The sequence below is a fragment of the Plutella xylostella genome, chromosome 14, assembly GCF_932276165.1.
Source record: "Plutella xylostella chromosome 14, ilPluXylo3.1, whole genome shotgun sequence".
NCBI lineage: Eukaryota > Metazoa > Arthropoda > Insecta > Lepidoptera > Plutellidae > Plutella > Plutella xylostella.
In genome coordinates this window covers 9908197-9922044 of record NC_063994.1, presented here as the reverse complement: position 1 = coordinate 9922044, position 13848 = coordinate 9908197, and the positions used below count along the sequence as shown (strand labels likewise).

Genomic DNA, 13848 nt, shown 5'->3' with positions numbered 1-13848 from the left:
ATATTAATGTATTGTTCTCGAGTTGATAGGACTCCGTTTTATTCAATTTAAGTGTTTAAGGATATAGTTACTTAGGTATATTGGTCCAGATGTAAACCTTCTATACCTAGTGAACAATGACTGCAAAAAGCGGTGTTATCGTTTCAAATATTTTTTCTAATTATTAAAATATTAGTATGTAAAACAAGAATTTAAGAATGATTTTGGAATAAAGATTATTATAATATTATTATCTCAATATTCTGTTAAAATTTTTAATCAAATGTTTTAAAAAATTTGCGCAATTTACCTTTAGATCATAAATTCATATTTAGAGTCCGAAAACGCTTAGCACATAGCTCTATGTACTGTTTATGTACATAGGTAATGTAGTACCTATCGTTTATCATCTACACCGGCGTGGGAAGATTACGGAAAATTGCTTACAACGCGCGAAAATTGTCACCAGAAAATGTGGAACCGAAGATTTATATTTTGCGGTATAAATTGGTTATTTGAAAGATTTTTACCCTACACGGCGAAGTGGAAAGACGGTTTGATATTGACTATGTAAGTACATGTATGTATGTTCCTAAGTATAGGTACACGGTGTTAAAACTACGTTTGGTAATTAAATAGTAGATAAACTAAAAATTATAAGCGATTAAAAAACATATTTCATATTCTCTAAGCTGATCAACCTACCTACGATAGTAAAAATATATATTCTCTATTCCATAGTATTTTATAAGGACAAATAAAATATTACCGAGTGCTTAGAAATAAGTAAAATTTCAAATGACTAAAGTTAGTCAGAGATGTTACTCCGGGGAGTGATGAATATTCATTATTGTTTTTTGTTCTAAGACTATGGGAATACGCGAATAAAAAAATACTTCTCCATATAAACTTGATGGTTAGGTACCTGTTTTTTTAGTTATGTATCCCGTGGGAATTTTTTGATGAAAAGTTAACTAAAGTTCATTCAGGGCTGAAGCTGTCAGCTTCCTCCATACCTATTCTATTCTCTGTGGGGGTAACAGTACCTGCATCTGGCTCTCTCGAATGGAACCTTTGTGCATATCCCCAAGGTCTAAACTGCCTTCCTAAGCTTGGACCATTTCCCACCACGCTGGTCCACTGCGGGTTGGTGGGTTCACATTATCTAGATGTGCTAAATCTAGATTATGCAGGTTTCCTCACGATGTTTTCCTTCACCGTAAAAGCGATGGTATACATTGTACTTAAATTCAGAAAAGAACTCATTGGTACATGTCAGCGCCGGGATTCGAACCCGCAACTCTGGCGTGAGAAGCGGGCGCTTGCCCGACTGAGCTACCACCGCTGTCATCTTCCTCCATACCAAATTTGAACAAAATTTTGTATCAGTTTTCCCGTGAAAGAGTAACAAACATCCATACCAATAAGCTTTCACGTTTATAATAATATGTAGTAGGATTTAGTTATTGTACCTATGTACACATGTATGCAGGTATAAATAACTCATGCTGAAGACCTCCAAGGCTTCCCGGGCTGCTCCAGACCTTCAGCGAGGATCAGAGAGCAAGGAATCTAAAATAAAGAGGGCGAGGGCACATTACCGACTGTACAGTCAGCTTCATAAGTGCAAAACTGAATTTTATACTTTTTTAATATTGGTCAATACCTATCCACCTTATGATTACAAAGTAGCAGGTAAAATAATACATACCTACACTACATGGACTCCTTTATAACAAAACGAAGACAAAAGACAGCTTCGGTTTAAACCCAGGTTTAGACAATTTGTATGAATGCTCTGATCAATAATCGGTTCTAAACCAGAATCATTTGTCGTAGGTCGTAGTCCACACATACATTGTTAATAGTACCTACTTATTTTCTAAAAATAAAATTACAATGTACTAAAAAGGACATTGGGCATTTTGTATGGCAATTTGCGCCGATTTTTGAAAAGTTGCGAACATAAATCAAAATACTTTTAAACCATAGTGTCAAAACCAGATTTTATATTTTGTAGTTATTCAAATTCAAAACAATAGGCAAAAACGCCGGATGTCCTTTGAATGATTTATCTAGCCGACTGTACCTAGGCGACGTGAGCAAGAGCAAGGGCAAACAAGTCAATTGTGCGGGTGGAACTCCTTTCTTGCGGACCGAGGATTTATTGGTATTTCTCCCAACAATCTTGAAACTTTATGTAAATCCAAGGTTAGCAATCGTTGTTGTATAGGTATATTTTGGATAAGTATTAATTTTGCATATAAAATGCTTATTCATCTTATTTTACATGTATGTGTTGGTCGTCAGAAAATAAGACTCTGTATTATAAAGGTACCTACAGAATTATGCAAGCCGGATGGTTTTGATGTGAGCCTGAAAGGTTCATCCTAAAAACCTTTCACTAAAAGAAACTATATCCCATTCCACGGGGAAAGAAATCTGGTACAAACAAAAACTACCTTTATTCGAATGTAATAAGAGTTCTGTCAGACGATACTATTTTCGAAACTACACAAACTTTGGATAAATAACAGTATCGTCAACTGTCACTGTCAAAATGTAAGGCAAAGTTCCAAAAGTGACATTTGTTTTTTCCATTGTTTGTGTAGTTTAGAAAATAGTATCGAATCCTGTGATCGCTGCGCAGTTGGCTCCAACCCTGCCTGACAAACCCATCTCCATCTCTATCGCTCCCACCACAACTAACATGTTCTCTCTCTGTCTTCCAGACGCATGTCGGGCGGCGGCGGCGGCGCGGGTCTGATGTCGTGTGTTCGGGAAGGCTCCCTCGAGCCGCCCTATCGGCCGCCGCACGTCGACCCTCACAGACATGGTAAGTACTGGGGACGACTGGTCAATTTACAATGGTTGCTAGCCATGACTTCCTCACCATCATGGTCATAATCTTCCTCTGCTGGAGGTATAGGCCTCCTCTTCTAAGGAGCGCAACAACATACTATCCAAGGTTTTCCTTATGCAGCCACTACTGTCTATATGTGTAAAGGTGCTTCGGCAGATATTACCAGTGCACTACCATTTCATTATGTAAATTTTAAGTGACTATAGTTTGTAACCTCACAGATAATTACCTTCCTTCTAATGCTAACCTGTAAGCGTGACGCTAATAGGACTGGTTAATCCTAGTCAACAAATCTGATCTAGCCCTTGTTTTTGTCAACGAAACGATTAGAACACGAAGAATGCAGTCTTTCAGAGATACCCTGGCTGCTGGGTTTAGTGTAAAAATCCCAATTTCTCCTGAACATAAATGCAAAACGCTGTGTCCGTAGTAATCCACTGCAATACTGGAGGGTTATTGCCATAAAATCAAGGCTTGGCAGTCACTGTCTCCTATACACCACTAACTACTTCTAAGACTAATCACCTCGCATCTTCGTTCCAGGCGAAGGCAAGACAAACCGCTTCCTGCGCGGTCTGCGGCGCATGTTCAAGCGGCGGCGGGGCTCCGACGCCGCGCCCGACCCCCGGAGCTGCTCCACCAGCGAGCTGCTGCACGAGACCCAGGACAGGAGGAAGTGAGTTGATGACATATAGCTGTATAGCTGGCTCCTTCCCACTCTCAAGTGTTCAATGGTAGAGAGCGAGCGAGTGGCACGATGCGACGTCGCAACGCAGTGTTGTGAACTCGCTGTATAGGTTGTGGTTGTAAAGTTGGTGTACTAAGCCGCAAGGGGGCGACTCAGGGGGTAATTCTGGAACCACACACCTCCGTTGGTTGGAGGAAGTGAGTAGTTGCCCTATAGATCGTGTGGCAAAGTTGGTATACTAAACTGAAAGGGAGTGACTCAGGGCGTCATTCTGGAACCTAGGTGTGTGATCTCGGTTCCAGCTGTATAGATCGTGTGGCAAAGTTGGTATACTAAACCGAAAGGGAGTGACTCAGGGGGTAATTCTGGAACTGAGGTTATGTGACCTCAGTTCCAGGCGAAGGCTTCACAAACCGCTTCCTGCGCGGTCTGCGGCGCATGTTCAAGCGGCGGCGGGGCTCCGACGCCGCGCCCGACCCCCGGAGCTGCTCCACCAGCGAGCTGCTGCACGACACCCAGGACAGGAGGAAGTGAGTAGATGAGCTATAGAGGTGTTCCGAAATTAGCGTACTAAGCGGAAAGGGGTCGATTCAGAGGGTCATTCTGGAACCGAGGCAAGACGAACCGCTTCCTACAAGTGAAAGTGAGTAGTGGCCCGTACAGCGTGGGTGGTAGTACAGCGTGTGGCAAAGTTGGTATACTAAGCTGAAAGGGGGCCACTCAGGGAGTCATTCTGGAACCACACACCTCGGTTGGTTAGAGGAAGTGAGTAGTTGCCCTATGTACGTTAAAGTACTAGAGTTCAAATGATAAGATGTAAATCGTGTTAAGATGTAGTCGTGATAAATTTAAGTTCCAAGAAATCTAGGAAATCCTGTAGAATTGGTAGTTCTCGCGAGTTGCCTAATGATTCGACGTATTCGCCGTACGTAATGCTATCTAATTTTTGCGATAAGAGATGCACAAGGAGAGGATCCCAAGTACTTATGTCCACGCCTTGATTCTTAATAGCATGGAGGCTTTCCACGGTGATGTCATGTAACTTTTTAATTTGGTTACATGCTGGTGTTTGCATGTTCGGTAAATTCAGAAGAGTGTTGACATGTGAAGTAAAAATTAACTTCTTGTTTTCGAAACGGTGGTCTAAAATTTTCCAACAGATGCTGTAATTTTCTGAGCTGATTGATAAATGCTGAATGAGTCGCTCGGCGTCGCCTTTCACTTTGCTTTTTAAGAACTGCATCTTTTGTGCACTTGATAACGATGGATTTTTATGTATGGTTTCTAAAAATAGATCTCGAAATGACACCCATTGCTGATAACTGCCCGTGAAGACTGGTAATTCTATTGTAGGTGTAGACTTTTCAATGTGTGAAACTGACCACATCTTAGAATTTAGCGCCTTTTTGATACGATTATATGTTGACTCATGTCTGCTAAACATACTTTCATATGCGTCGTCCTCCTCACCTTCCAACGCGTCGATGATGTCCCAGTGAAGAGAATCAATCACCGTCCACCGGCTGTCCAGAGACTTCAATAAATCCTGAAACTCCCATCTCTCGGATACCGATTCGATGTTTATAGTATTAACCGTTCTGATAAATGCTTTGAAATTAACTGTCTGCTTACGGAGTAAGTCGTCGAGTTTGCTGTTAGTCCCTCTCGACTTATACTGTACCGCTGGTTGTGCTGCAGGCTCCACTGCCTGCTGCTGCGTGACTGATATCTGCTGCTGTGCTGATGTCCCAGGTTGGGGTTTTCCTTAGTCTGCTGCTGCTGTGCTGGTTGCTGACCTGCTGCTGTCCTGCCGGCGCTTGATTTGATCTCACCTTCCAAGTTCTCGATATATGCTTTGATGTCACGGTAGAGCTTCTTTGTTGATTCGAACTCACCGTTTTGAAAGTATTGATACTCCATAGACTCATATGGAAGGAGTTTTTTATTATTGGCGTCATACTCCGACCATAATAAATCTAACATTTCCATTTTCCGCCTACAGTTGTCGACAGTCCGCCTATCGGCAGGGTCTTTTTTCATATTAGAAAGAAGCTTGGTCATGGCTTCGAAGATGTTCTTTTGACTCTCGTAGAGAGAATCCATTGCTGTATCCATGCTCATGGTTGATAAGGTATAGTAAGGGTAGATCTTACTTGATTACTGCTGCTGCTGATGCTGATGCTGAGTGCAAGCTTGCGTCACACACAAAGCCTTGCTATCTGTAGTTGATAAGCGAGGAGTATCCTCACTGAAATCCAATCTGCTAGGTTCACCACCACTTCACTGGTTCACACAAGTCACACGCGGGTCAAAGTTCCGAGTTACCGATACCGACGCGCGTGATCCTCGAGAGGTTTCGAAGGACCAAAAATGTACGTTAAAGTACTAGAGTTCAAATGATAAGATGCTTGATTAATTAATAATAGTTTATTTCACTTCAATATGTTATAACTAGAATGGACTGATGGTGAACAATGATAATTATTGATATGCTGGTGAGCACACGCGGCGTAATTGCTGTCCGAACGTGAACTGATGTCTTTAGGTAAAGTGTCGCCAAGCGGCGGCGGCGCGGCGGGCGCACACAAGGTGTTAGGTTGCAAATGCACCGAACACCCTATACATCGTGTGGCAAAATTGGTATACTAAGGGGGTGACTCAGGGCGTCATTCTGGAACCGAGGTTATGTGACCTCAGTTCCAGGCGAAGGCAAGACCAACCGCTTCCTGCGCGGTCTGCGGCGCATGTTCGAGCGGCGGCGGGGCTCCGACGCCGCGCCCGACCCCCGGAGCTGCTCCACCAGCGAGCTGCTGCACGAGACCCAGGACAGAAGGAAGTGAGTGGATTACTTATACAGGGTGTTGCAGAATTGGTGTACTGAGCCGAAAGGGGGTTACTCAGGGGTTCATTCTGGAACCGAGGTGTGTGATCTCGGTTCCAGGAAAGGAGGAAGTGAGTGGATGATCTTCTATTCATTTAATTATACAGGGTATTAAAAAAGTTCATTCTATCATATTCATGGCTATCACGAACGGAACCTTGCTTGGACCATTTTCCACCACCTTAGTTATCTGCCATTTAGTTGGTGGAGCTAGTTGGTCTCAGCTAGTCATCTCATTGAGATCAGCCATTTTAGCAAGAGTATACTGCACAAAGTGAGCATAGTAGCGATATCTGTTCCATTACTCTCGTAACACAATCTGATAGCATCGATCATTCCACCAGCAGTGTCTGAATTATTTTTAATTTTAGCCTTCTCTCTCCACCAGCTCCGGCGCCTACGGCAGCGGCCTCTCCGTGTCGCACGACTCCGTGTTCACCGGCGAGCGCTCCGGGGACGAGTACAGCGACGAGCGGCCCGCGCCCGCCCGCCGCGCGCCCGACCACCGGGTCAGTGGGTAGACATAATAGAAGGAGAGAGGGTGATAGGATGTTACCTTGTGGGATGCCTATGCGATGCTATCATTATAATGTTACTTACTGCCAATTTCAATAACCTATCTATAGCCGACAGTTACTATCATAATATTAAGACACATAAAAAGTTAGATTCTGTCAAAATCGTATGAAAGTTACTGACAGCCATCGATAGATAGTTATTGAAAATGTCAGTATGTTGACAAGCAGCGATGCTATTCGACATAACTTGTATGGATCTGACATATGTTTGGCAGATACCATTGATATCACCAGCAATAGTCTTCTCATTCTTCGACTCTACTGACCGTCCTCAACGGTCAAGTAGAAATATGCTCTTTCGAACCCCAGAGCATAATGCGGCAGGGTATTCGGATTCTTTCACCGTGTCAGCGGTTCGCTTGTGGAACCAGTTACCATTGCATATAAGGCAATCGCAGTCCATTGAAACTTTTAAGTCTAAGGTTCGTCTGCACTACCTCCAGAAACAGAACAATCAGCTTAACTGATATAATACACATGTTTTGTTGTAAGTAGTATGTAAGTGTGACGATGATATTATTATATATATAAAATATCATTTTAGTTAAGTATAGTATGTATAAGGTTTATGTATTGTATATGTATGTAACTCATAGGTATATATTTATTATACATGTATTATATACAAGTAAGTATATTCTAGTGTTTATAGGTATTTTAACAAAATTATCTTTCCTCTCAGTCTTTCGCACTACCTATAACTTTCTCCACAACACCGAAGGTTAGCTGGAAGAGAATGCTATTAGCATTAAGTTCGCCTATGTACATAAATTTATAATTGTGCAATAAAGTATTTAATAATAATAATATAATAGTAGTAAGAGCGAAGTAAGTCTATTTTTCCAATTTATAATATATGAATAAGTAAGGGTGATAGAATGCTACCTTGAGGCACACCTTGATGTTTACCGGGGAGCGCTCCGGGGACGAGTACAGCGACGAGCGGCCCGCGCCCGCCGCCCGCCCGACCACCGGGTCAGTGGTAGACATAGTAGGAGGAGTTAGGGAGATAGTGTGCCATCTTGTGGGACACCTAAGCGCTGCTATCGTAATAATGTTACTATTGTAACAAGCAGCCCTGCTATCTGACATAGGTAACTTATATGGATCTGACATGTTTGTCAGATACCATCGATATCTCTATTAACCCCATCAATAGCAGTAGGAGCAAAGGAAGGCTGTATTGCCAATTTATAAAATGTGAATAAGTAAGGGTGATAGAATGCTACCTTGAGGCACACCTAGGCTCTCTCTCTCTGTTTTCACCGGGAATGCTGTTTTCAACGAGTACAGCGACGAGAGGCCCGCGCCTCCCGCCCGCCGCGCGTCCGACCACCGGGTTAGTGGGTAGACATAGTAGGAAGAGTTAGGTAGATAGGATGTCACCTTGTGGGATATCTAGGCTCTGCTACCTGCTACCTTGAGGCATTGTATCTGACAGATGTGTGACAAATCTGCAGCGTTACTGAATTGAATGCTATTATATCGTGCCGGACTGACACCGTAATAGTTGAAAAAGCAAGGGAGATAGGATGATACCTTGTCTCAAAATATAATCCTGCATATTATTATATTAGGTGTCCCTCAACACCTAGGCGCTGCTATCGTTAATGTTAATAAATTAAGGGAGATAGGATTATATTTTGACACAAGGTAAGCGGATCTCATACAGATACACCATGACCAAAATATCATCAGAGGCAGGGGCAATGAATGTGAAATAAATATATATGATAAATACCTATGTTCATTTCACACACGGCCATCAGACTCCAAACTAGACAGAGCATGATATACTTATTAATACTTAAGCTTCGCTACTGCACTGTCGACTGCAAACTGAAACTTTCATTTTCAATTAACTAATAATATTAGTATACTGTGTACTGGCCAGCCTACCAGCCAGCATGAGTCTATTGACACATTAGCAATTAATATCCATAAACAGCGTCGTCTCTCGTCTGTACAAAACCCTGTCAGATCCATACAAGTTACGTCAGATTTGAAATGCGAGCATCGCTGCTTACGATTACGATTGTTCATTGCTAATGTTCGGTGCTGGTGACCCCACTGTTCTAAGTGATAAACCTTCTGGAGTCCTACAAATCTTACTTTCTTTCTTCATCTCTATAATTACTTAAAAATAGCTACGTTATGATATTATGTGAGAGTGATAGAACACAGAGTAGTGCACTAAGTATACTCTTATATACATTTGCAGTGGGCACATACTTGGACAGTATTTATTCAACATAAAATACCAAATCATCCTGTAGAAAGTTGAAAATCATTGAATGAATTACGACTATTATGAGTAGAGGTAAATAAATAATTATGAAACGCCTCACCTATTACAAAATATTTGAAAGCGATGATATGGCTTTTTCCATTTCTTTGGATGATTATAATTGACTACACTGATTGCTAATCTATGTTCAACTCGAACACATGAGTACAAGTTAGTATGAAGTATAGTTTTAAATGGCTCATCAGATTTTGATGAATCATATGGCTACGGACACTTCAGCAATGGCAGCAGTTGGTTGTAGGCGAGGTTGACAAAAAGGCAAACGTAGCGGGGGACGCCCTACTGCCTACTATTTTCAGTCGTTCAATTTTAAAAACGTATGGATTATGATGATTATGATACCTTATTTAGTCACGAATAGCCCCAGTCCTACACCAGTATACAGAAAATGATAATGAAAATGAAAATATCTTTATTGTTATAAAGTATACACACATTGTGTCCTGGCTCCCAAACTAGGATACCCTGTACTATGGGTAGCCAGGTTTTGAAAGACTCCTTGTAGGTGTTTTTTTAAGTAAGTATTTAAATGTTTAGTAGTGTGTGGCAAAGAAACAGTTCCACTTACAAAATACAGACACCAAATGACCCCAATTTTCTCAAACATTTAATTAAAAGATTTAATTGTTTTTAGTTGGTAATATCCTGATGGTCTGTTAAATGCACTTCAATGTTGCAGAAGGCATCATTAAGCTAGCCTTTTCCGTTTGGGAGTAATTTTGCGTTTTTCTCAGTGGAACCTTTTTATTGCCCGTGAGTGTAGTTATAGAGAATGTTTTTTTTTTATTTTTTTTTATTTGCATTCTCACTGTAACTGCCCATCGTATGCTTACATACAAAGTGGCGCCTCTATCGGAAACTATCGTAAAACATTTCAACCCAGCGCCTATATCAGCTGTTGGAACATCATGGCTTGTTGCACTAGTTTACACAGGAGCTTGTCTGGCTGAACTGAATACATGGGGACAAGACGTGTACAAAGGTTCTACTCGTACCTACAGGAATACTCCTTACTAGAATAGAATAGAATAACGTAAGTGAATCAGATTGTTTTTAGTCTGTAAGTATATTTGCCATAGTTCTGTAAAATAACAGTAATAACATAATATACCTACAGTATCTAAAGATATTCCTGTGACTGGCTCTGACTGTTAGTCCACAGAAATAATTTATTATGACAAAAAAAACATTCGAGTGAACGAGCTAAGGATTTCGGTGTGTATAAAATCATCTCATCATCATCACGATCCATCACGTCCCCACTGCTGTGGCACGGGTCTCCTTCCAATGAAGGAAGGGCTTAGGCCTAGTGCACCACGCTGGCCTAGTGCGGGTTGGTGGACAAGTTATATTCACTGTGGTAATAACCAAAAGAATCACAGAATATAAGCCAAAATATAACTCGCAACAAATTGGTCATAAGAATTTTGCCTCTATCCAGATAGTATCGCGACGGTCTTACAAGGCCGAGTCACGCTCTGAAACCCACTACTATATTATACATACTAAATATGCGCATAGTATGATTAAAATTGAAGGGAGCTATGACCTTAACTATGCTATCTATCAGCGATTAAAAATTACATTATATTTTACTGAAGCTAAGTTAAAACGCTCTCTTTGGGTTAAATTATGACTTGAGAAATGAGTTCAAAACTTTTGAAAAAACAAAAAAGGGGTATTTTAGACTCCACCGAAATTAAAAAAGAAAACACGCACTTCAGGTTATTTAACCTAAATATATCACTTATTTTGTCTGAAATTAAAAATATAAATCAGCTTTCAATTTTAAGTATAGCACAATTTAAAACACTTACTGTGAAAAAATACTTTTCTTAACTTGTAATAAAAACCCGTTGGATTTAACGAATGCAGACGCATCTAAATTTTATTCATGGCAAATTCATGTGTGTCATTTGTATGGATATCACGTGGGACTCCCCATCTGAGATAAGCCGAGCCTGAGAACAAAATACATACATCACAAAATGTAATCACAAAATCACAAGCATATCTTGGGAAAATTTTAGGCTTTGCCAGTTGGTTATTTAGAATTCTGGAAACTTAATGTGAGAATCACTTTAATCATTTATGGGTCCTGTAATAATATTTCAGGTTACTTAAAAAATAATAAACATAAATGAAATAGTGTTAGTCTTATCGTGTCTAGTCTAGGGTGAAAAAGTTTTTCTATAAGATTAGCGTCAGTTGCTGACAACCCGGCCAAAATAGTTAAGTATTTTACCAAACCGTATAGTTTACTATTTTGGCCTACGGTTTACTCCTGGATACTTTGTCCTCGGGTTTACTCTAACGATGATGATGATGATGAAATCGGTGCAAGGGACAAATACAGTATACGATACTAGAACTTGTCAAGGGTAATAACACCACGAAATTCCTTATTGTATGTTGTATATTATTTATATATAGTTATCACTTACTCACAAGCGAGCTACCCACTTTTCGCAGCACATTTGTACTCACGTGATAGGTTGCGAACCATATCGCCGTTTCGGGAAAAGTACAATGCACTTAGGATACACATCTAGAATCTAGATGTGCAGGTTTCCTCACGATGTTTTCCATCACCGTAAGAGCACGTGGTAATATTGTACTTAAACTCCTTAATTGAAAACACAATTGAAATAATTCATTGGTTCAGGCCAGGATTTGAATCCACGGCCTCTCGATTGAGAGGACGAGGCCTTATCCATTACGCCATCACCGCTCTTATAATATCTCTACACTTAAATAATGCAGATAAGTTATATCCATCTTGGGTTGCTTTAATTATTGTTTTCATAATTTCGCATTTAAATTCCGAGAAAGATTAACGTAAAATCAACAAGTCATTGGATTGGTGTCTTTACGCCGACCAATCTTGATAAGCTCGTCTCTATTTCGTATAATTATAAAGGCTATTATTGAGAGGAAAAAGAGAGTTAGTCAATTCCGAAGTGTATAGTTACGGAGAAGCGTTCGTCTACCGTTTTTCATCCGGTTATGCTCTCGTGACCACAACATTTTAGGGTTCTTTAAACATTTTACTAATCCACTTACGTTTAAAACACCCCAAATAACACAATTCCATTAAAAAATCATAGAAACCGTGGTCTAAAAGATAACTTATTTTAGCATCATGGGAATCGACTGACTTGTCAAATGTGTTAAACGTAGAGGCTTTTCAAGGTACTAATAAAAGTTTTTTTTTTGGTTTTAAATACTCCTGTAATCGCTGTAATCCTAATCTATAAAGCGCTCTAGCGATAGCACTAAAAACTTACAGGTCCAGTAGTCATCAAAATTTTTACTAAACAAAAACAATTAGGTACTGCGGAACCCTCTAAATTTAACTCGATACGCTCTCAGTCATTATTTATCAGAGTCGTGTGCTAAACTTTTTTTGCAAACTCTTTACTCTAACCTCCATCAAGTTTGAGATGAATCACGCGGCCAGTCGGCAGCGCCGCGCGGCCGCACCAACCCGCCTGTTCCATATTCAAAAACGGAATTCGAAAAACATATTCCTGTTCTGTGTTTGTGTGTGCTTGTTTTTGTGTGCTTTTTTCTGAGTGGCCAGTGGTTGTTTACGTGTTGGTTTCTGTTTGAAATGCGAAATGTTTCTTCTGATACTCGTTGCTAGTGAAAAGTTGCTCGGTCTACAGTGTGCACGGTCAAGGCTGAACTTCAAGTTTATTTTGTTTCCTTGCATCGTAGCAAGGATTCTTCGAAATAAGCTATTTAAGTTCAAATAATATTTTGACTTTGTTTGGAAATAAAATACACAATTTCGGTACAGCCATTTACTGCACATCCAAACCTATTTCGGTTTTTCGTATAAATAAGTGAATGATACAAAATAACCAGTTTAGTGGCAACTAAGCCGGTTTATAGACTCGATTTGATAGCGATTTTATGCGTTTCTACTAATATGGCAGCTAGCAGTGGGTTTGGTGTATGAAACGAAGTCTGAGTCACGCGGAATGGAATCAATAACTGTAATGCTGTTGGCTGTTTGGCATTGAATCGCTGCATGTTTAGAAAAAAAGTTTCACTAACTTCTTAACACTTTCGGTTTATGACTTAAACTTAAAAATTGTACCTAATTTAGAAGAAGATTCGTATTACGTCAAGTATTTACCAGATAGATAGGCAAAAGTAAATTGTAGGAATAATAATAATAATAAAGCCTTTATTCAATAGAAATTTTTAACATGCAATTGACATTATTAAATTAAATTCACTTTATAATTATTCATGCATTTTTTAAGAATTATATAAATATATATTTTTGCTGACATTAAATTGTAGGAATGCCGAGGGCATAATTGTGAAGCTTCATGATAAAATTGTTATAAGTAATGTCAAAAGTGGATGATGATGAAGTGCTTTACCACCAGTTGGGTCAACTTCTCACGATAAACATGTGGGTTTAAATCCCAACCGTGCTATTTGGTTGGTAGTCTTTTAATTTCTGTGGGTGTTGTACAATGCAGTTTAAAAAAATCCATCTGTCATAGTTACGGTGAAGAAAATCTCTTCAAAACT

At 40.0% G+C, this 13848-nt stretch overlaps 1 protein-coding gene across 3 annotated transcripts in view; it reads left to right on the top strand.

The window, feature by feature from the left end:
* Window positions 1-13848, top strand: part of LOC105391923 — a 129267-nt gene that overhangs the window by 82833 nt on the left and 32586 nt on the right. Inside the window, exons 3-5 of one of the 3 annotated variants that reach the window (XM_038120466.2) lie at window positions 2712-2815; window positions 3386-3518; window positions 6800-6920. In XM_038120466.2, coding sequence (XP_037976394.2) covers window positions 2716-2815; window positions 3386-3518; window positions 6800-6920 — 354 coding nt within the window. In that variant the 5' untranslated portion in view covers window positions 2712-2715. Of the gene's footprint in view, window positions 1-2711; window positions 2816-3385; window positions 3519-6799; window positions 6921-12731; window positions 12841-13848 lie in introns of those variants that run through there. The other 2 variants (XM_011563492.3, XM_038120468.2) reach the window with 2 other exon arrangements.